At 40.8% G+C, this 24,137-nt stretch overlaps 1 protein-coding gene across 2 annotated transcripts in view; it reads right to left on the bottom strand.

Moving 5' to 3' along the window:
* LOC149215396 (B3 domain-containing protein Os07g0679700-like) overlaps positions 1-23,931 on the bottom strand; it is a 174,750-nt gene extending 150,819 nt beyond the window's left edge. For both annotated transcript variants that reach the window (XM_089392613.1, XM_089392614.1), the window contains exons 1-2: positions 23,174-23,931; positions 11,651-11,732 (exon numbers count right to left, since the gene is read on the bottom strand). In XM_089392613.1, the coding sequence (XP_089248739.1) occupies positions 11,651-11,732; positions 23,174-23,283 (192 nt within the window). In that variant the 5' untranslated portion in view covers positions 23,284-23,931. The remainder of the gene's footprint in view (positions 1-11,650; positions 11,733-23,173) is intronic.
* Positions 23,932-24,137: the final 206 nt, after the last annotated feature.

Raw genomic sequence — 24,137 nt, 5'->3', positions numbered from 1 at the left:
CACTCGCGCTTCTTGATGTGGGATGCCTTAATGCCTTCCTTCCAGCGGATCTTTTCCCATTGACTCCAACTCATTGCTCTAGGAACCAGGTCTAGAGTTCTTTTTTTCAATACCTTAGAGTTTGCAGTCATCAATGACAGACTCCTTTGCTATCAATAGTGAGAATACATCAATGCCCCTTGATTGATAGATTCTTTCAAGTGTTCGACTTCAACACATCTAATCACACTTGTTATATTGTACTAGGGTACCTTGACACTGATTATCATTATTAGTGAGTTGTCTCACATTCGTTAACAGTATACATCAATGATCAGTAATCAAACGATTTCTCACATGGTTGACTTCAACTCATTTATTCCAAGAGTGTAGAAATGTACCATCTATGGTCGATGAAGACCTCGGGTTGTGTCAGCATCTTAGTTCACTTAACAGCGCCTTCAGTTTCTACCAGTGACACGTCTCAGCTTTATATGTTGCGGTCTTTCACATCAACATCTTATATGTTGGCACCCGATTTTATTCAATACCACTATTCCACCTATATGACTTGGTACTTTTATGAGGATCAATTATGCAACATCATTGATTAGACATTCTTCTATATGTGATATTGAGACATAGCTTCATTGTGTTCTTTCGCGGCTATGATCTAATGATCCACTATGTATACTTCAGTTCTTTCTGTACACTTATGTATACACTCTGGATCTGATATATACATGATCAACGGACATGCTTTATTACTTTTGAGCATGGGTATGCCTACCTCAAACATGAGTTTTCTTTCTGACTCCTTCCACAGGTATTCTATGGGCTGGAATCTAGTGATCTCCTCCCGGGTTTTCAAATGACTCCTCTCTCTATACTTAATATATTTCAACCATCATGTTCCCCTTCTGACCTCATATATTAGGGGGCATCTGTTATAGCATCATTCAACACTCCTATAGACCTGATGCTCTTTTATGGCCCTGGGTAGTCCCTTTTCCTATGCAGACTTGACTTTATACTAAAAAACAGTATCTCAAATTCCATACGCGACTCTACCCATACTAAATCGTGTACATACGTGGGTCCCATAACACTATACCCGCGTATACCTTTTAAAATATGGAAAAATAAAATAAATGTTATTTTTCGAGCAAGGTTTACGGGCTTCACCAAGGGCCCACCTACAGGAGCCTGTGGCCTAAATGAAATAAGCAATTTGAGGTGGTATATATACACCCCTTGGGTAGGCCTAATTCATACAAGAAGGATATCGAGATTATACTCCCGGTCTCTAGGAAACCCTGGCTTCCTTTGCATAGATGCGAAGCATCCTTATCTAGCATCTACTTGCACCTATTAGAGAGGTTGTCTTTGTGGCTCAGGCTGGACGAATCCGAAGGAAGGCTTCGTCGATACCTTTGGCCTAGATTAGGTTGTATCTTTCTTATACTTACTGTTGTTAATCAATAGAGAAGCTCATATCTTATCCCGCTATATGTTGTCATCTTATGAATGATAGTTTATATGTTTATATGTTTATATACTATGTTGCCATGAAACGTGGGCTCAGGGACAGGGTTGGATATGTCATTTCTTGAAACAAGTTGCAAGATGAAGAACTACCTACCTGAAATATTAGGGGAAGCCCATTAAATTAATTAAAAATTTAAAAATAAAAACTAAAATGAACACCAAAGAACCCAATTTTGGGGTTCCAGGTACCCATCATCAGGGTTCTCCATACCCATCAAGACAAAAGAACCCAAATTTGTTTAATGGAGAACCTGGTTCTTCATAGGAGAACCCAGTTCTTCATAGGAGAACCTGGTTCTCATGTGTTCTTCTTAGAAGAACCTGTACCTGAATCCGATACTTGGGGACGAGAACCCAAGACTAGTTCGAGAACCCCACCCCCGAGTTCGCGAACCTGTGCAACATAGTTTGTATATGATGATCTAACATATTAATATGTATGCACATTGAATTGTTTATTATGCATATGCTTTTGTGATTGATTTGCAGGTCCGCACATCTTGGAGGAAGCAAAGGCTTTCGACCCTATGGGAACATCTTCAAATGTAGGATCTCCGGGTATGTCTCCAAATCCTAGTTCGATAATCTGTATGTTTGGCATGCTTGTTTGAGTGTTATTTGTTGATTATCTTATCCTACTCTGTTGAGGCTTTCAACCCTTGCCATATGGAACTTTTCCCGCCAACACACACTTAGACACTTAGGCATGTGCTACCTTCCCGAGCTACAAACATCAACACTCCCTCTTAGCGAGCGAGGTACTTCTGCAACCTAGAACTAACTTTGATCCTGGAATGCATCTGTAGCCATGGCTACTCCCTCTAATAAACTAGAAGTCTTCCCTGCCATTTAGTCTGGAAACATCCTCGAAGTCCCACTCCCCTTGGCCTGGTTCCTAGAAGCTTCCTACTCCTGAACATCCTACAAGGTCTTCTCATACCAAGAGACCTTCCTGACAGATTGGGAGGAATCTGTCGGCTACTGCTCCCCTCTTGAACCTAAAGTCTGACTCCCTTTGAACCACTCAACCTTCGAAGCTTCTCATTGTTGAAATTGTAACTAGGTTCAATCTTCATAATGTATATTTTAATGATTTTGTAAAGAGTCAAAGAATTTATTTGAGTCAAAAGAAAAATGATTTTTGTCATGTCCCATTTGGACATTTAAAAGAAAAGGAAAAATTAAATTTTTTATGTGTCTTTTGGTCAAATCCCAACTTTCAAGTCAACCCTCCAAATAACAAGTCAGTTCAGCCTTTAGAGGCACCTTTTTGAATATGGAAACCATTATATATTGACATCATTACTCCAGAGTGGTCAACACACCATTTGGAACTCATTTGTATCTCTTGTTTTGGAGGAAAAATTGTGATGTATATATGGAAATACATCTCTATGGTAGCTGAGATATCTATGGCACATCTTTGTGGTGTCTAAGTTATCTATGGCACTACATCTCTATGGTATCTGGTTATATGTGGCACTACATCTCTATGGTATCTGGTTATATGTGGCACTACATCTCTATGGTATCCAAGTTATATATGGAACTACATCTCTATGGTGTGTGAGCTATCGATGGCACTACATCTTTGTGGTATTCGAGTTATCTGTGGTATCTAAGCTATCTATGGCACTTCATCTGTGGTGAATTTCAGAGTTGTCGAAGCATTATTCTTCTGTGGAATGCAAGTTCCTGAGGCTACATCATCTTGTAGTTATGTGAGTTTTCTAAGGCTCTTTATCTCTGTGATGTGGCATCTAAGGCCAGGCATGTATGATCAGACTTGTTGACTATCTTGTGGACAAAGTATGGCAAAGATTGGACTACTGGTGGAGGGCTCACTTGACACTTAGGTAATTGGTCTATTGGTCAGTTTATCTATGACTTAGATACCTCTCATGTTGACAATGATTCTATAAGTTAAGGATTGTTGGGGTTTTCCCCATTGTGGGTTTTCCAAGGTAAACTTGTGTTGCTTCTTTGTGCATGGTGATCTCTACTTTCTTTATACTTGCATAATTGAATGTATAATTGCTTGATGACATAATTGAATGAAGTGAACGCTAAGATGAAAACATATATATCAGTGACAAGTAATTATCATGATTAGAAATTCTAGCTTGCACTCAAATTTCAACACCCAATCCTTGTTCTCTGCCACTACTCTGCTTCATGCCATCACTCAAATAGGCTAGCCCTTTAGCTTATACAAGTTGACTCTCTAACTCCATTGACATGTCCCTCATCAGAGTTAGATTCTTCAAGTCTAATCATTACTTGTTCATCCTAGAACACTACACAGAACCCTTTCTTCTCCATCATGCGAAATAAGTGCAGGCTCCACTTGAGTTGCAACACCCATAACACGTCTTTCACTTCTAGCCTACCTCTTGAGTCCTAACTCTAGCTGGAATACCACTATTCCAACCCCCTTCACTACATGTCTGGAATCAACTTCAAACTCTACATGTAGTTTTGAGTCCCACTCAGTCAAGTTGTTAAACAACTCACATGCCCCTGTGATATACCTTATTGCTCCATTGTCTAGCAACCACACACCCACTGATAATGTGCTTGATGTAAGGTAGGATATAAGTGTGAACTTAGTTTCAAACTTCTTGGCAAACTCCACTTGAATTGCTATTGACGCAACTATATTTGGATGTGTACCCTTTCCACCCTTCTTCGGTAGACACTATGAAGCAAGTGTCCCATCCCTATGACAGGCAAAACACTGGACCTTAGTCAAGTCCTTCTTCTTGGGCTATGAGGTTCACTCCTCACCCCTACTACTCAAACCTTTGCTCCTCATTGCTCGACTAGCAAGAGCAAGACTTTCATCATCCCCACTCTTCTGCTATCCCCCAAATAATGATTTCTCCCAAATCGCCTTTTAGGTGAAGTCATCCCACATTTTGTTCCAATCTGATAACTTTTCTCTTGCTAGAACACTTATCACAAAGGTATCCCAAGGCTTTGAGAACCCACTTAGTGTTGTCTTTAAAGCTCATCCTCTAGCAAAGCTACCCCAACAACTCCAAGCTCATCTCAAACTTGTTGAATCCTAATGAGGTATGATGCCACAGTGTCTAATTCAATCATCTCGGTGTTCCTGAGCTTCTCCCTCAACACCATTTTCTGATTCTGATTGTCACTCTGATATAGGTTCATCAGAGCAGTCCACATCTCATGGGCACTATTCTTCCCTAATATGTGAGGGATCACGTGATCCTTCACCCCATCCATTATGATACATCTGACCTTCACATCTTTCAGGTCATGGGCTACCAAGGCTATAACGTCTAAAGGAGTTGTAACCTAGCCATTTACAAACTCCCATAGGCAGTTCTCCTTGAGAACCAATGCTATCCTCTTCTTCCATGGAATGAAACTGTAAGTGCCATCCAACTTATCCTTGAACCTCAAACCAATTGATGCCATCTTGAACTGGGAGTATCAATAGAAAAGTGACTATCACACCCTGATTGGTATGATCTCCATGAGGATTGACCTCTGCCAATCTCTGGGTCTTGATAACACTGTCTTGGCTCAACTACACTTACAAACTTGGGTAGTTATTCCTATAGAATACACGTACTGCCTGGGCTAAGACAACCCCACTCGCATCCCTATATTAACCCTACTACCTACGACCATTGTTGTCTTCTACAGCCAATAGGCCTGAAACCACTCTGTGTTCCACTCCTTGTTAAATGTGCCACCCCTCCCCCAACTCAAGGTGCTTTGGCAGTTTCTACATTGTTCCTAGCATGAACGTGTCTCCTATGCAGTTACTCCTACCTATGTTATGACCCAACCTCCCCTTTGTTTGCATTTGCTAGCACTATGTCGCCTCTTCTTCCCATGGCCATGGGCTTCTCCCTATTCTTCCATGTTTGTTGCTTGACGATGAGCTGTTGACCCGTCTGTTTTCTGAGTTCTCCAAGTCGCGACAGTTTTTGTCCCAGTTAACCCAATCTCTCGACCCCAAGTGCGATGTTCTGACGTTGCTGCAATCGCAGCTAGCATACAGCCATCCCAGTCTGCACTACAACTTATTCACTTTTCTCTTGGCCTAGTCTCCACTTTGCCTAACGACCGTGCCATCTGAGATTTCTACAACCACAAAGTCCCATCACATACTGCTCCATAAATTGGATGATCACTGGTTGTTTCTTGTTTAATGACTACTCCCTACGGCTACTCGAACCTCTGCTACCCCAAACTATCGTTGTCACCTCCACTGACCCATCGACTATCTAGTCATCCAAGCCTTCACCATCCACAATCTTGACTTTCTTGGCCCCTACACATTGTCTCGGTCAATGTTGTTGGCAATTAGGTGGTTGTGAACCATCAACCGTCACTTCATTTTTTTTTATTTTTTTTTTCTTAAATTTCTTGTAGAACAAAAAAATTTGGCCTTATTTTGCTTGTGTTGTTGTATGGTGTGTCCTCTCCTTCCTCGGCAATCCTATACAAACCTAGCACCTATGTTTCAAAGACTGGTACTTTACAGTTTTGGCTCTGATATCATGTTATAATTCCTGCAAACCTAGCACTCAACACTTAGTTCACAGTAGATTACAAATCTACTAATATTACACAGTTAGGTTCATTAATATCATAAATTCAGCATAAGCAAAATATAGCAATCTCAATCACAATGACAAAATAGATTCTACCGAGTTACAATTCTTCATTAATTTTCAAAACTTACCTCGACTCTCGTCCTAGTAAAATGGCACAACTGGGACTTATAGATTACAAAAAGTGCCTTGGATTTGATCCAATAGATCAAGCCCTAGATCAATGCTTAATCCCTTTGGTTGATTTGGATCTCCAAGCTCTCCTTGTGCATTCCCTTGGACCCGGCACACTAAAGTATCACACTCCCCACTGAGATGCCTCTCTCAATCTTGTGTTGTTGTATGGTCTGTCCTCATCTTCTCCTTAGCCTTGCTTTTATAACTTTTCATTGAGCTAAATCCCTAAGCCTAATCTCCAAAGTGATTGATAGCTGAGATTACATCTCGTCTCACTTGAGATCAAGGGTTGATATTAAAACATAATCATTAAAATAATTATTCACTTTTCCTAAGTTTACTTTAGTTCAATTAGCCAACATAGGTATTATGTGTTTTCCTAATTCTAGTTTAGGCTAAGTTACATTAGCAACTTGTTCACGCTAGAGCAAGTGTCTAAGGAGACCTTGGGCGACTTCTGCACGCCTAGACACCTAGGCCTATGCAAAAGTACTTTCCCAAGCTACAAACATCAACATTGTAGATATCTTAACCAAGCCCCTAGCAAAAGGGAAGTTCAAAATGTCAGGAAGAGGCTTGGAGTGGCGGAGAACACTTTCTTCACTATGATGGAGTGGTAAGCTTACCTATCTGTAGCTTGAATAGTGTTCCAACCATAGTTAACAATTCGATTGAATCAAGCCAATAAATATGGAAATTAATAAGTTGGTTCAACAGCTGAATTATATAGTATAATATGGTTCGCCCAATTAATCCAATTCTTAGGCAGGCCAAGCAGTCAACCTCTCCTTCCTATCTGCATTCCAGTAGTTCAATCTTTGGCCACCCGATCAACGTGATAAAAAGCAGGGTTATTCCACTTTTCCCAGATTCTCATTGTGTAATTCCATGTGTGGTGACAGAATCAAAAAAATTGATTTGAATGTATTTGGATAGGGAAGACAGATCAAATCCATTCCTCAACTTAGACACCCCTTCCTCAACCTTACACACCAAATGGTAAAATGAAAATATCTCGATGGATAAAAGTATTTCTACAAATTTTGATAGATTTTCAATTCCTTGGTAAATAGAATAAAGGGCATCGACATTGTTATTTCTGTTGTGGGTGGCTCAGAAAATACAGAGCAGCTCAAGATTGTGGACACTATGATTGGAGTGTTAAGCTTACCTATCTGTAGCTTGAATAGTGTTCCAACCATAGTTAACAATTCAATTGAATCGAGCCAATAAATATGGAAATTAATAAGTTAGTTCAACAGCTGAATTATATAGTATAATATGGTTCGCTCAATTAATCCAATTCTTTGGCAGGCCAAGCGGTCAACCTCTCCTTCCTATCTGCATTCCAGTAGTTCAAATTTGGCCACCCGATCAAAGTGATAAAAAGCTGGGTTATTCCACTTTTCCCAGATTCTCATTGTGTAATTCCATGTGTGGTGACAGAATCAAAGAAATTGATTTGAATGTATTTGGATAGGGAAGACAGATCAAATCCATTCCTCAACTTTTGACACCCTTCCTCAACCTTACACACCAAATGGTAAAATTAAAACATCTCGATGGATAAAAGTATTTCTACAAATTTTGATAGATTTTCAATTCCTTGGTAAATAGAATAAAGGGCATCGACATTGTTATTTCTGTCGTGGGTGGCTCAGAAAATATCGAGTAGCTCAAGATTGTAGACACTATTAAATAAGTTCACGCAGTTAAGGTCAGTGTATCAATGATTATTTAGTTGAATAATAACAAGTGAGGTTTTTAACTTTTTGCCAATACTTTGCATTACAGATATTGAGTATTCTTCTGTGTTCATATAAGTTCAAGATATTTGAAAGAATGTACTTTTAGTTTTTCTAATAAGAAATACATCAAACTTCTAAGTACTGTGCACTTTGTGTGCATTTTGCTGGCAGTTCAGTTTGAAGCGTTATTTATCATAGAATAGAATTACATCTGTATGCATTATCTATGGAACTGAGTAAAAAGTTACCATAAAATATTACAAAATTTCCTATCCTTAGCTAACCTTTATTTCAAACCACAACTACTTGGTAAATACTGGTAAAAAAATTTCAAACTGAAAAAAAATCACTTGAATTTTTCATATCATAACGAATTCAAATTCAAACTAGATAACTATGGTTCGAACTACAACATTCTTACCCTTCCAGTAGAGCAGCATACAGCAAAGTTCCATACAACAGTCAGCAGTCCTCCTTTCAGCAGTTCATAAGGTAGTTATGAGAGCACACTAGCATCTCTAGAGAAGAGAGAGATAGGGAGCATATGCACACCAAAAGAATGCATGTGCCACCCTCAGCCGAGTTCCAGTTTTAAATGTCTTTTCTATATTCAACAGTTCAGTACTAAAAATGTTTTTGCTTTATTCAGGTTTGCATGCAAAATTAGATGATGCATTTCCCTAAGTTAGTAGGGGTGCTCATGCATGTGGACTCTGGGCCTGATAAAAAGGCACGTTTCTAGGAAGGCACACCTTAAGTTGGCTCGGTTATCCATGCGAGAAAGGCACACCAGCATTAAAGTTCACACTGCCAGTTAAGGAACTGTTGTGCATGCATCCAGATTCATCATATCTCTCTTCTTACTAGTCTATAAAAGAGAAGCAAGGTGGACCACTTTATGGTTTGAGAATTTAGTTTTGAGCTGTAGCTTTAGCTTTCTGTTTTCAGATGTAAAGATTAGTGTGTTTGCTGTTTTAATTATCAGCAGTATGCCTTTGTAGGTTAAAGTATTCTATAGAAGAAATTTTGATTAGCACTTACAGTTTTAGCAATATATAGTTTCAGGTTAGTTGAGTGCAAAATCTGCTCAACATGATCTGCTTTTATGACATATCTGTGGTGCGTGATTGGTTCTATTTTAGAATCCAAACTCACACCCCTGTTATTTGTGAATAAACTGATATGTTAAGGCATGCTTGTGAAAGAGATCATTAAATCATCCATCAAAAGCATCATGTACAGAAGAAGAAAATACTCGGCTGAAAAACCACCCTGTAGCAATCTGGGTTGAGGACTTTTGGCAGTAGGCTCTTGCTTTGAGAAGACAAGTCGCAAAAGGACAAGGAATTAAGACTTCACAGTTTCATTTTTTTAAGAGAAAGATGTTACATAAAATTGCTCACCCCTGGGAAATGTCAGAACAGCAATTCTGAAGAAATTCTGCCTAGTATCTGACAATTTCCTGTTGAAATAAATATCAGTGGATTTTGATGGCTCCAGATCCAAGCTGCTGATAGATCATAATTGTAAACAAGCTGGCTATTTGAGTTGCCTGAGAGAGTTAGGATAAGGTTAGATCATTTTAGCTTGTACTTAATCCATCTTGTATTGAGTTTATTGAGGAGTCACCTTAAGAACAGACAATTATGAATTTATGGGGAAGCGCTGACCCTTTGCAAAATTCATAATGTTGCATTAGTTAGCATCACGCCACTTTGTAGTCTGTCTAAATGATGTGGGACATCAATTTGAGGTCAACTTGACCAGACAAAGTTTCCAACAGGTGTTGATCATTCTTTCAATCTTCTTAAAACAAACCTTTGAGGATCACAATGACTCCAACTAGATTTGTCAACAACTCCCTAAAAGTATTTCAATCTGAACTATGATAGGACCTCTAAAGATAATCCTATTAAAGCAGGTGAAGAGTGAAAAATCAAGGACCAATCAGGGTCTGATAGTCTCTTTGTCTGTTGATTTTCCCATTTCAAGATGGCATCAACCGGTTTGAGGCTAGAGGACAAGTTGGATGGCACTTACAATTTCAGTCCATGGAAGAAGAAAATCAGCATTGTTTGGATTGATAACTGACCTTGAACCCTGTCCTAAATTAGGCCAAAGGAATGTTATATTTGAAGGGAACTCTATGCTCCCAAGAAGTAATATCTCAACCATAGAAGATCTATTAAAACTATACAAAGACTTGATTTCAAGAATGGCCTCAGTTGATTCAAAAAAATTAAGAATAACAAGATTGCTGACCAATGTTTCAATTAATCTAGCTTCAAGTAATCAAAATCATAGAAAATCTCCACTCAGTCAAGAATGAAGATTTACTCAGTTGTAAGTGGAGGTTCTATAGTCTGAGTACAACCAACTTGCTTTATAATTGAATAGAAAGGACCTGGCTCAAGAAGACAAGACAACCAAATTTGTATTGAAGATTAGGGACAGAAAAGGACACTCCATGCACTGCCCTGTCTTGCTGTTTCATCTGCTGCTTCATTCCATCTCAAAGTCTTATCTGCAATGGCAAAGCCAAAGGTCAAGGATCTCAAAGGAGCATATGGGAAAAAGGATGAGTTTTTGGCGGAACAGTGTAAAGCAACCCTTCATCCTAATGGAATTTACTGTTCCTAACTGCATTTACTGTCTGAGAGAAGAACCCACAGCACTGCCAAGGCCAAGGCCAACAATGGAGAAGACCCATCTTCTTCCAGCAGAAGGAAGAAGAACTGAAACTCTGTAAAATAGAAACTTTGAAGGCCATGAAGAATGTCTGCATAGTAGTCTCATATATGCCAGAAAATGTCAAGGATTTTCTAACTGGATTGGGAAAAATACTTTACATAATGGCATCACTGCACACGTGAACAAATTGCAGACAGTCAGAGGACAACTTCACAACTTACAGGAGCTTTATGGCTTTCAAATGAGAAAATAGAGATTAGAGGCAACAAGTCAGATAACATTATTGTTGCTACAAGTGCAAGGAAGAATCTGGACCAAACTGGCGAGGGCATTATAGCCCTGAAAATCTTAACAAGGGGGCGGATTTTGCAGATGCAATGCAAGCAATAAACCCTGAAAGCAAACTCCCAAGGCCCACTGAGAAGGGACAATTTCAGGTGAGAATAGCCTGGGATTTGATGCATATTCTTGCTGTTTAAGAAGGTATAGAAATCAGTGGTATTTTCCTGGTTTATCTTTACATATTGATTGGTACAGTCTATGCCATAGGTATTCTGGTTAATGGTGTCATCTATCCATAGTACCTATATAGCTTGCCTCCATTATTCAGCTCATAGTCCAGTCCAGAATCATAAAATGCTAGTCAGCGAGATGTAGGAGTTTGGGGACAATATGTCCTTGCCTTGTGAAGGTCCTCTGTACATGCAAATTGTTATTGGCCCCAAGCCAATGGTGGGACACCAATTATTTATCTGTTTTGTAAATTAATGACATTTCCTTCTGGAAAAAAAAAAGAGAAAAAAAGGGCTATTCTGGCCAGCTGAGGCTGCATCAACAGGGTGAAGATTCTAACTACCACGAATTTAGTGCCATAGACTATTTAGGAAAGCATTCAATAAGTGCATATATTCTGACCTTTTTACAAGTGTTGCAATCCTTCCAACCATCTTCTTCCAAGTGAAATGCCTCACAAAATCTCAATTGATCATATGCAGACCTGTGCATTAAAATCATCATGTAACAATATGATTTCAAATTTCAATCAACAGTTATTAATGAAAAATAAAAGAAAAGAAGATGTGTAAAAGTATGTTCCAAGATCATTCTGTTTAAAAGGTTTTGAGCTTCATATCTACAAGCCCATATAAAAAAATTTTAAATCTGAGTTTTATAGAACGTGTGAGATAACAAACAGTCCTTTGGCATCTTCAAGGATGCTAAATCCCACATAACTCATGAATGAATGTGAAAACTGGAGGTTAGAATAGCAGACAAAAAGAACTGTATCATTTGAGCCATATAAACCCAACCTTTTGAACAAATTGACAACAGAACATCAAGGACATCCGGTGAATACAATGTGAATACAACAAATATTGAATATCCCACTAAAATTAGCATTTTATGGAAAACTTCATCAGCAGCAGACATACAAAATGCCCACAAGAAATATCGCTAATGTTAATGTAATTAAAAAGGCAATCTGAAGTTTACATTGTCTCCTAAAAATTCAACCTTCAAATAACCATGGCAATAGCAACCACATAAGATGATTTTTTGTATAATTCACCTGTCCTAGTTAAAATAACATAATCCAACCTCTTTTTTTGTTTGAATTTCAAATAGACTTGGTGATCCCCGACAAGAAGAGCAGTTGAGGACGCCATGAGAATTTCCAAACCCTAGGGTCTGAAACCTGCAAACCCTGACAAGTACAGTAGGAGTGGCAAAACAGAAAACTGATAGCAAGAAAGACATGCCAGAAGCAGATGGGGGGGGAGAGATCCCCTCCTACCAGAATGCAACGGCTGGAGAGTCAAGCCGGAAAACCAATAATCAGCCAAGTTCCCAAGAAGCGGCAAGTCCGACCAATGGCCCAGTCCTCAGAGCAAGATGGCAGGCAAGAAGCAGAGGGCAGTGCCTGCCATGTGCAACAAAGAAACCCAGATTTGTAATCCCAATGAACAAACTGGAAAGATACCGTAGCTACATGAAGGACCATGCGATGATCTGCAAGTTCGTAGGAGTCTGGCCAACGGAGAAAGACCTAATCAAGTGGATCCAGCAGAAATGGCAACTCAAAGGCCATATAGAACTCAAACTGGGAGCCAGAGGTTCCTTCACAATAATCTTCTCAAATCTGCAAGATAAGGAAAGAGTATTTGAAAACGGCCCATATTTTCATTATAATGCAGGATTGTTCATGAGATATTGGGAAGAATGCTGCAACACAGATAAAGAGAAATTCCTAGCAGCCCCAGTCTGGGTTCGACTCTTCGGGCTCTCAATGGATTTCTGGGATCTGGAAATATTGGAAGGAATTGGGAACACAATAGGAAAATTTGTCAAAATAGCTGAAACCACAAAAAGGGGCCGATATACTTCATATGCTAGAATCTATGTGTATATGAATATATCTGAGCCCATCCCTGAATCAGTCGAGCTAGAATATCATGAAGACATTTGGCAACAGACCTTGGACTATGAGCATATCTCGTTCAAATGCCGAAGGTGCCATGAATATGGCCACTTATTTAAAGAATGCCCGTTGAATCAAGAAGGACCGGATCTAAAAGAAAAACAAATGAAACCCCCACAGGAGGGGAATGAGGGGTTCCAAGAAGTGAAGCACAAGAGAAGGAATCCAAAAGGATCCCATAACCCAGAAACCATCAATCAAACACAACCGAGCAGTAAAAACAGATATGAGGTATTGCAAGAGGAAGAAGAAATAGAAAATGAAGCACAACTCATGGATTACCAAGAAAAAGAAAGTAGCCCAAGTCAATAAAAAACAACACCAAAGAGGAAAGCTCAAATAGATCTCACAGACAAAGAAGAGCAGGTAGGAATGGATCTCACAGACAAAGAAGAACAGGTAGGAATGGATCTCACAACAATGGAAATAGACCCAGGCAAGGGGGAGGAGTTAAGCATGGAAGAGGAAGTCCTAAAGAAACTGTTAAATGAATGGAGACACTTGGATGAAATATTTATCCCAGAGGATCAAAAGAAACTGTACAAGGAAACCTTCCAACAATACAAGGCCAACCAAGGACAGAGACAAGTAGAGATCGCAGAGCAACTGGGCATGCAACAAGAAAACCCCCAGGAATATCAAAACAGAACAAAAGGAGGAAAGAAAAGAGGAAGGAGGAATCTACAGGAATCGATCCAGATTATGGGAGAAATGTTGGTAAACACTGGAAGGGTAGTACCGCTATCAGCAGTATTCCAACAACTCAACAAAGTTACCCAATGATAGTACTATCCTAGAACATAAGGGGCCTAAACAGCCAGGGAAAACAGAGATACCTACTAGATCGATTGAAAAAGGAAAAGCCTCAAATAATGCTTCTCCAGGAAACAAAGATAACAGGAGAGAAATTAGAAGAGATTCTAAGGAGGATGAAACCAAGATATGAGGTAGTTGCAGTGGACACGAAAGGAAGTGCAGGGGGCATAGCAATCATCTGGAACCCAGTAGAGGTAAAGGCAGATTACTGGATAGGAATGCAGAGAATCCTCACAGGTCGCTTCCAGAATATAGGGACCAAAGAATGGTTTATGATCTCAGCAGTCTATGGGCCGCATATTCCAGCTGAAAAGGAAAACTTTATACAACGCATAAGGACCCTAAACCAAATGCGCGATGAAAAACTTTCGCTGATTACAAGGGACTTCAATATGATAACTACTCTAAAGGAAAAGAAAGGAGGGATTAGAAGAGAGGAACCTGAAATGGAACAATTTAGGGATCTACAAGAAGAGCTCCACAGTGTTCCACGGGGACTCGCCCCCCCTCCTAGGGGTCTAGTTTCCTCGCTCCCCCGCGCTCCGGGGACTTGGGGACGAGTAGGGGACGTTTCCCCACGCTCCCAAAATGGAGGAAACTCGGGGGGACTTGCCAGGGAAACGTTTCCCTTCCCTGAGGGGACGTTTCCCCACGCTCCCAAAAAAATGGCCTTGCTTATAGTTTATGATTTAATAGACCTAAAGTGGTACAAAGCTACTCATGTTCTGTATGGGGATAACGTCTTATGCTGTCTTTTGGTTTCAACAAGCGGTATTTTAGAGGGTCAGTATCATGGAAATTTGCTGGACCATATAGCACGTACATGAATTTTCCCTTTTAAAACTTCTCCTTTTTTTCTCAAGTGATGGCTGGATTACAGTGGGGAGATAACTGGAGTGACAAGCAAAGAATATGACATTCAGTTTGTCTTTTTAATTTGCATGACATTTGACATACAAACTATGGAAGCAGCACCTATGTCATGTGGGAAATAGTTGGGTGGACTATAGACTAACATGTGTTTATTGCAAGCATGACAAAATACTATGGGCAACAAGAAATCTTAGGAACTATCATTATATATGAATTTATACAGTTACAAAATTTACACAGAGCACAGTGGCTCAGCTTGAATTCTCAGGTCTGAAAATTATTTTCACCCCTGAAATACACTGCTAGTTTGAAGTTTGAACTGCATGGCATTGCTCTAATAAGGTAGACAAATTATCCATGCCATCGTTGGTCGCCCAAGTTGGTTCGCAGATGGTCATCCTGCAGTCAATGTCATTTGGTAGTAAACTATCAGAAACTCTTTCATGTGATCTTCTCATCTCTCCTAGAACTAAAACTCTTCTTTCAGCATATGGTGTACTGTCTATATTATATATAATATAACAAACTTTCTAGCTGTTGGATCCAATACAGCTGGACAACCCATTGTAGTTGCCCCTTCTACTGCCAATGCAGTGTTCCTGATCTGTTCATTTACCTTTTCACAGAATTCAGTGGCTACCTTATCAAGCTGAAGCTCTCCCTCTGTCTGACCAAAATCTAAATTAGAATTTGACCAAGCTGAATTAGAATTTTAAATTTATTATTTTATATGATATTATAAATTTGGATAATGTCAAATGATATTCATATCAATGATCATGCTTTGCAGCTTTTCAATTCAAACCAAATTGTCATAGTGGACTCAATTAATAAATTATATTTTATATTTATAAATTTTTAAGACCCTGACGCTCCCCCACGTTTCCTAAAAAATGGTAGGGAGCTTTTGCATAGGCCGCTCCCGCGCCCCCTCGCTCCTTCGCCCCCTCGTCCCGGAACCTTGGTGGAACATTGGAGCTCCACCTAGTAGATATACCTACAATCAATGGAATGTACATCTGGAATAACCGAAGAGGAGGAAGCCGCCAAATAGCGTCACAATTAGACAGATTCTTGGCAACTGAAAATTTAATTAGCAGAGATGTATACTACGAGGCATCCATCATGCCATGCATGGGATCTTACCACTAGCCGATTAGACTAGAAGTGGACTTGAAACAAGGGCAGACCAAGAGACCCTTCAGGTTTGAAGCATTCTGGTTGAGAGACCCGACCCTCCAAGGAAAGATGAAGGAATGGTGGAAAGCAAGTAAGAAACAAGGAAGAAACAAAATACATACATTCCAACTCCAACTCAAAGAAATCAAATATAAAATCAAAAAATGGAACAAGGAAGAACTTGGTAACATGCAACAAGAGCAGGACCTGCTACAGGAAAGGATGAAAAAGGTGCAACAACAAATAATAACAAATGGTCACACTGAACCCCTGGTGGAGGAAGGACAATTGTTGAAAAGGTTGGAGGAGGCAATAGGAAGAGATTCTATGGAAACAAAAATCAAGAATTCAATGGTTGAGAGAGGGGGAAAGGAACACTAGATTCTTTCACAAAGCGATGATCCAACATTACCAGCATAAGAGGATCTTCTCCCTAGTAGACCAGGATGGAAATCGCCTTATTCAAAAGGAAGGAATGGAGAACCTGTTGGTCCAACACTTTCAAAATTTATTGACTGAACCTAATCTAGATAGGACAGAAGATATAAATAAGGTTACTCGACATATCCCTCAATTGGTTGGTAGGGATAAGAACCTAGCTCTTATGAGGGAAATAAGAGCTACTAAAAAATGAGTGAGGTGGAAGAAGTGACCAAAGGACTAGCGAAGAACAAAAGCTCCGGGCCCGGATGGCTTTACAGCAGAATTTTTCCATGAAACCTGGACGATTCTAGGAGAAGGTATCTTAGCAGTAGTGGAGGAGTCAAGACGAACTAAAAGGATGCACCCAGCCTTGAACTCCACCTTCCTAGCTCTTATCCCCAAAACGGACCATTCAGAAGAGCCTCAAGGGTTTATACCTATAGCTCTATGCAATGTAATATACAAAATTCTGGCTACAATAATGGTAAACTGCCTCAAACCAATCCTTCCTGGATTAATCTCTCAAGAGGAGATTGGTTTTGTAAAAGGAAGGCAAATTGTGGATGGGATTGTCACGGCTCAAGAGGCAATTCACTCTCTCAAGAACCCAAAAGCTAAAGGTATGATGATAAAACTAGATCTATCAAAAGCATACGACTGGCTAAGCTGGTCTTACCTCCAAGGAATCCTGAAAGCCTTTGGCTTCGATCCCAGATGGATAAAATGGATCTATTCTATGATATCAACCCCTGTGTTTTCAATCCTTCTAAATGGAGCTCCGACTAAGGCATTTAATGCAACAAGGGGGCTAAGACAAGGCGACCCGATGTCCCCTTTCTTGTTCATATTGGTTGTTGAAGGACTAGGAAGATATGTAAAAGCAAAGGTGTAAGGAGGTCAATTTAAAGGCCTGTGAATGTGGGGTAATGACCTGCCATTAACACATCAACAGTTTGTCGATGACATAATGATGTTCGGGCAAGCAACCCTCAAGGAAGCCAGAGCCCTGATAGACATCTTGCACGACTTCACGAGTGCTTCAGGAACAAATATCAACAAAGAGAAGTCGGATATCTTCTTCTTCAATACAACAGCTCAATCCCAAGCTTTCCTAGCAAGAACAATGGGTTTTCGTATAGGAAACCTCCCCTCGAAATATCTGGGGATCTCGCTAAGTCTACACCCGATTAGAGTGGCAAACTGGAAAGCACTACTGGCAAAAATCCAAGGGAGGCTGCAGAACTGGACTTTCAGGACTCTGAATATGGCGAGTAGAGTCATACTGTTAAAGGCAGTGCTTCAGTCAATCCCGATATACCAATTATCAAGCCAAGCTATCCCTAAAACTGTATGCCATGGAATGATTGACATCTTCAAGAAATTCCTGTGGCAAGGGCCACACACAGTCAAAAAATGGGCACTGCTATCTTGGAATTGGCTAAGTAAACCAAACAAAGCAGGAGGGTTGGGACTCCGAGACCCGTATATTCTAAACCAGGTCATGGGGGCTAAGTTATGGTGGAGATGGATTCAGGGAGGAACAAACCTATGGAAAGAAATATGGGGGAGAAAATATGGAATGCCAAGATCGACAGAAGGAAGATTAAGAGTCCAGGAAAACATAAAGGGGTCGTCCATATGGAATCTAGCATCTGAAAACAGAGAATTGATAAGAAATCATAGTTTCTAGGAAATCAAGGGAGGAGACAAAGCTATATTTTGACAAGAGGCGTGGCAGTAGAGAGAAAAAATTATACAATAGGTCAAATCTAGTGGACATATTCGAATATACAAACAACCCAGCAAATCAGCGGGTGAAAAACTATTGGGGAACAATGGAGAAAATGGAAGAGGAAACAAGATTGGTCAGGTGCAGTAGAGTCGATTCAATCGACAACCTATGAGAAGGAGATGGAGTCCCGAAGAATAGCGATATCAGAAGGACCATACATAATAAGGTGGGGATATAAAATAAAAGGGGTGTTCACATTCCAAGAAGGGTACCACCTACAAGCAACACATCACCAACAGCAAGGGTTACCCATATGGGAATGAATCTGGAAGGACAAACTGTGGCCCAAAATAGCCTTCTTCCTATGGGTTGTCCTGCATGGCAGAGCACTAACATGGGATCAATTACAGGTAAGGGGGATGCAAGGACCATCGGTCTGCTGCATATGTGAAAGACAAACAGAATCGATGGAACACTTATTAAATGCTTGCAGTTACAGTGAATTTCTATGGCAATATCACGAGAAACTTTTCGGCCATAGAGACAAGGATCAATCAAGCACGAAAATAACAATGGAAAAATGGGGAAGGAATCCTTACCAAAATCCCATCTTGAATTGAGCCTGGCAGATATCCCTTGGATTCCTGCTCTGGGCAGTGTGGAAGGAAAGGAACCAAAGAATTTTTAAAGGGGAAAAGAGAACAACAGTAGAATTATGGGGAATGATAGTTCAGAACATTCAAGAAATAATTGTTGCAGTAAACTAGTACCCAGATGACTGGGAAGCCACACCATAGGAAGGTCGTATATTGGAAAGGTTAAGCCTGAATCCAAGTATGCTAATGGCCAATTCATGGAAACAAAAACCTACTCCCTGTGATTCCCCAACCCTTTTCGTGTTTCCCCAGGAAGAGTTCATAAAACTAAACTTCAACAGAGCAGCTAAAGGGAATCTGGGGGCTGCAGGCTTAGGAGGGGTGTTCCGAGACCATCAAGGTAACACCATTCGCCTGTATGCCATGGATTGTGGAATAGTGAGCAACAATGAAGCAAAGCTTTATGTGCTAAAGTGGGGGCTAGAAATAGCTTGGAGAGAAAAGTTCCAGAGATTAGACGTGGAAGGAGACACGAGACTAATAAAAGACATAGTGAAAAAACTCCAGCAAGGAACCAAATGGGAGAAGATAAGCCAAAGTTGGAGGACGGTAAGGCTAGTTCAGGAAATAGCAAATCTCATACAAAGGATAGACTACATTATTCTGACACATGTTCGCAGATTGGGGAACGTGGCAACAGATTGCTTAGCCAACTAGGGATGTGGACAAACTGGCAACAACCTTGATATAAGGGGTGATGATTTAAGTTGAACGAAAGGAATGAGCAGTCTTGTGAAAATCCTAAGAATAGATAACAAAAAAGGAGAGAACCCCCGATAGGAGGGCAAAGGCAAGTGAGGTTGGACAAATGGCAAGGGAGTTGGCAAGTGGACGCGGAGAACTGGGAAACATAGGATGGCAAGAGCAGCCGGAAGTGGGAAGGCATTTATGATGGACAGTAATTGGAAGGTAAGTAGGTGCTCATTTCGAGACACACACGCGAAGGGAAGGGAGGCGAATTTCGATTATAGGAGGAACATTGATGAGTTTTGTAGAAGATTGTTGGTTAATTATTATGGTTTCCCCAGTTGAAAAACGAAATGAAGCATTTTGGATCCCTTGGGTTGTTGGCCTATCAACCTGGGGTGAGATAGACCTAATAGCCATCCGAGGAGGGGAGGAAGGGAAATTTGAACCTCGTCTAATGGTAGCAAGGCCCTGGGGCAGAAGGAGATTGTCGGGCCAATCGACTCAGACCAACTAAGGAAGACTTCTTATGGCAGCTAAGGAAGGGTATCTAGATTGGGGGCCAAGAAACAAAGGGAACTACGAGAGGCCTAGAGTGAAACCAGACCTTGACGCAACCTCTGGCCCGATTGTCTGGGTGCACTCCCCCAGAACAAGGTTGAAGCAAGACCTGAAACAGGATGGTAGAAGCTGGAGCATCAGCTGGCCCCGCGACCGAGGAGGGGCGAAAGCCTAAACCCGGCTTGGGCTAAGCCTCATCGGGGGGATATCCTGGTGAAGGTTAGGAATCTCATGGCCTGGTGACAGAATTGTAGACCAGGGGGAAAGGTTAAAGAAATTTCTTGCTCTCTGGGGTGGAGAAAACCAGGAGAGAAAGCCTTCTAGGAATCCCGTTGGCAGGGTTGGTAGCATAGGCGGCTGGAGACTCAAGGGGGTCTTGAGGGATTCGGGCAGGGGGGCAAACAGAATGCTCAAGGGCAGCAACCCGGAAGATGGAGGTTTATTTCTCTGGCAAACCTTTGAGGGTAGAGAGGGGCACCTGGGAGTCGTTTGGGGAATGAGTAGTAAAAAGGGCATGGAGTGGATGAAAGACACTGCACCGGAGCAGTTTCAACCTGAAATTGTGGGGAAGAATGCAGGGAATTCGGGAAGGAACATGGCCAATTCTCAGTCCATGAATCAAAGAATGAACACAAGGAATTTTGACAAAACAAAGACCAAAACCCAGATCATAAATTATTATGTGTATACTATGGATAATTTCATTCTGGTTTGTAATGTCTCAATTCTAGTTTTTATTATAGCTAGCACAAACACCAGTGTTCAGAAGGCTCCAACGGCACAGCACTTGCACCACGCCAGTGCTTACCAAGCCCCGGTCTAGGTGTGTCGTTCGAGCAGGGAAGAAAGGAGCAGCGAGAAGACATAGATGGCTAAGAAAGGCAAACAACAGGGAAGGAAACGGAACAGAAGAACGGGAAAGACAAAGAAAAAAATGAAAGACCTAGAGCCATCCACAAGCAAACCTCCGAGGAAAAGAGGAAGGAAAACAAGACAGGAAAGTATGCAGAATCTCATCAACGCCTACTATGTTGGAACCTCGGCCGAGGTGAAAGCCATTATTTCTTAATGGTAAAGAGAGCTAAATGCCAACATCGAGCATGAACAGATTCAGGCAGAAGAATGAGAGATAATCATTAAGGATCTAGGCAATACCCGCGACCGCCAAACATTGTTTCGGCAGACCATCCAACAATATTGGGTTATGAAAAATATCCTGGCTAAAGCAATGACCACCTACAAAGAAAGAGAAGAACCGAAAGAGGACAGACTAGTAGAACCTTCAACCAAGCCTAAAGGATCTCCAGAAGGAGATTCAGTCAATCCAAATGCCGCTGTATCATAACAATCTCTGCCTGAATAGAGTCGAATAGCAGCTCCAGACTATGATGCAAAGTGAAGTACCCGAGTCAAGTGCGAAAGCCCTGGCACCAGTTGATTCTTCAAATGAATAAAGCAGTCCAGTTAGTTAAATTTTGTTTTTATGACCGTTAGCATTTACTTTTCAGGCATGAAGCATATAGAAGATAAAGCAGCCAAAGCATGGATGATTAGAATTATTTTGTTTAAATTTTGGACAGCATTTGATGCAAATAGGTGGCCAACAAACCTGAATTCCTGCGGGCAAGTTGAGGCCACCAGCAGAATTTTGAAACCAAAGACAATATGTTTATGAAATATTAATAGAAAAGGGAGATCTACCAAGCTTACACATAAAAAACATAATCCAACCTAAACATAAGCTAACAATGAACAGTCGACTCTTTTAAACACTAGCCCAGACACATCTAAACACAAAAAAGACATGCACTTTGAAGTTGCGAAGCTCATGTCCAATATTTGTTAACCAAATATGTGTGAACTCTCAAGATTCTTGAGATTTGCAACCTCAAAGTGCATATCAGACTTGGGTTTAGATGGGCCTTTGCTAGTGTTCATAACCAATACACACAATATGTCATCTAGATTCGATACACCATTACCCACATGTGTAAAGAGTAGATGGATGACCGCCATCCCTGCCCAGTCCATAGAATGCACCTCGCTTCTCTCAGTTCAAAAATCATAGCAACGACTTAAACCAGAACTGCTTAAATCCCAACAAATATATATTTTAGAAAAATAATCAGCTTCAGCAGTGTAACTAAAAGCTTTCTCACATAAGCCATTGGAATAGATAATAGAACATAATTGACCTATTAGCTTCGGCCATACCCTCACAAGCAAAAACACAGAGGCAATTCAACAGTGAACTATCTATTTGAAACATCAACCAAACAGGACATTAGTTTGTAGTTTACCGACAAAGAATTTGTCAGAGGTGATCTCGAGTTCCATTCTAGCTAGTGCCTTTAACCAGGCCCAGTATCAGTTGGATCCCAAACTGGGCAGTAGTCATATCAATGTGGAACGAAATCCTCCACGAGGGAGATGTTATGCCACTGTCGTTTAGTGAGCTTACATTTGAAAATAGCATCACAAAGGCAACAACCAAGGTTGAATTCGTGCGCCTGTTACTGAAAATTGTTATAATCACACTTATCAGATTTTGTTGCAATAGCATATACTGGTGCTGTATAATGTATTGAATAAAATTCATCTTTTTAAAAAGAAATAGATTCAAAAACCACCGTAACGAACAAGAATGCATACGTACACAGAATTATGGCCTTGAAATATAAGTCACACAAACAATCGAATCATGAAATGCTGACACAAAGCCCCCATTCCAATTACAGAACCATATTTAACAACACAATGTCCAAAACTTTATTTAAAAATAAATAAATAAATAAAAAGAAAACCACCATATCAGAAACTGAACAGAGCTATGGAATCCTGAGCTAACAACGCAAAAATTTACTGGTTTGAACATGCGGATGACCTAAATCTTACTTAAAAAATAATTTGCCCCAAAATTTTCACGAACACCACAAACTTTACACAAATATTTAATTTACGGACATTTTTCTAAGCCACGAAACCGCCATGAACGACGTAAAAGCGTGAGAGAAAGCTTAATTTATTCATACCCGCAGGAGTCACAGAGATCGGCAAAGCATCCCGAACGTAAAATCCACCCTGTCCTCCACACGGCCGAAGCCACGGCCCGGCACTTGGAATTCCAGCAGAGTTTCTCCATAGCACAAAATCCACCCTAATCCACGTCGATTTTGCACGATTTCTCTTAAAGCTTCACGAAACCTCGGCCGCAACGGTCGCTGGTTCGATCCCGAGGAAAATCAAACCCGATTACAATTCCTTCAACAAAATTGCTGAAATTTAAGGAAAAGGAACCGGAAAAGAGAGTAAATTCAAACGATTCTCAGCTGCTCAACACTACATCCAGTTGCCTTCCGCTTTACTCCTCGTTTTTGAGTGTTTATCAGGTAACCTCCACTAAATTATCTATTCTGGGTTTTCCTCGACATGGCGACGTCTAGGCTCCAAGCATCCGCCATTTCAGCGGCGCCAGGTGCTGAATAACGCCAAATTATCGGCTCCGCTCGTCCCTGCGGTGTCTTGTGTCGTTTTTATCGTTTCGGGGCCGTTTCTGCGCTGTTCACCACCATTCATGATCCGTTCACCGCCATTTACGCCCGCGGCTCCGAGAAAGGTTGTCGCCGGACGTTCGTATTCTTCAAAACCCGACCTCGCTCGCTTCGAATTCGTCTCGCTGCTCACGCTACCTTGCATTTAACGGCCATGCACGAGCTGTACTGCATGCGATCCGCCGGAGGGGGCTGCAAATATTTTTCGCGAACTGCTAAGGTCGACATCCCTGAAACGGTCCGTCCGTATGCGTACGTACATGCAAGCGTATAAAAGGCGCTGGCTAGGCGTATAAAGACACGTCTGCGCGCTTGTACACGTGGTTATCCAGGACCACGTGGGATTAAAGAGTCAAAGCTAATGGAAGACGAGTTACGTAACTTCCCCGGCGTTTCGGGCTTTAGGTCTAGTATTTTTCCTGGTCTGTGCGTCGTGGCTAATTAT

Source organism: Pinus tabuliformis, chromosome 1_1 (genome assembly GCF_031772625.1).
Source record: "Pinus tabuliformis cultivar Carrire ecotype Pingquan chromosome 1_1, CPIR1, whole genome shotgun sequence".
Classification (NCBI taxonomy): domain Eukaryota; kingdom Viridiplantae; phylum Streptophyta; class Pinopsida; order Pinales; family Pinaceae; genus Pinus; species Pinus tabuliformis.
Note: the sequence above shows the minus strand (reverse complement) of the source record. Positions and strands in the feature narration are given on the sequence as shown.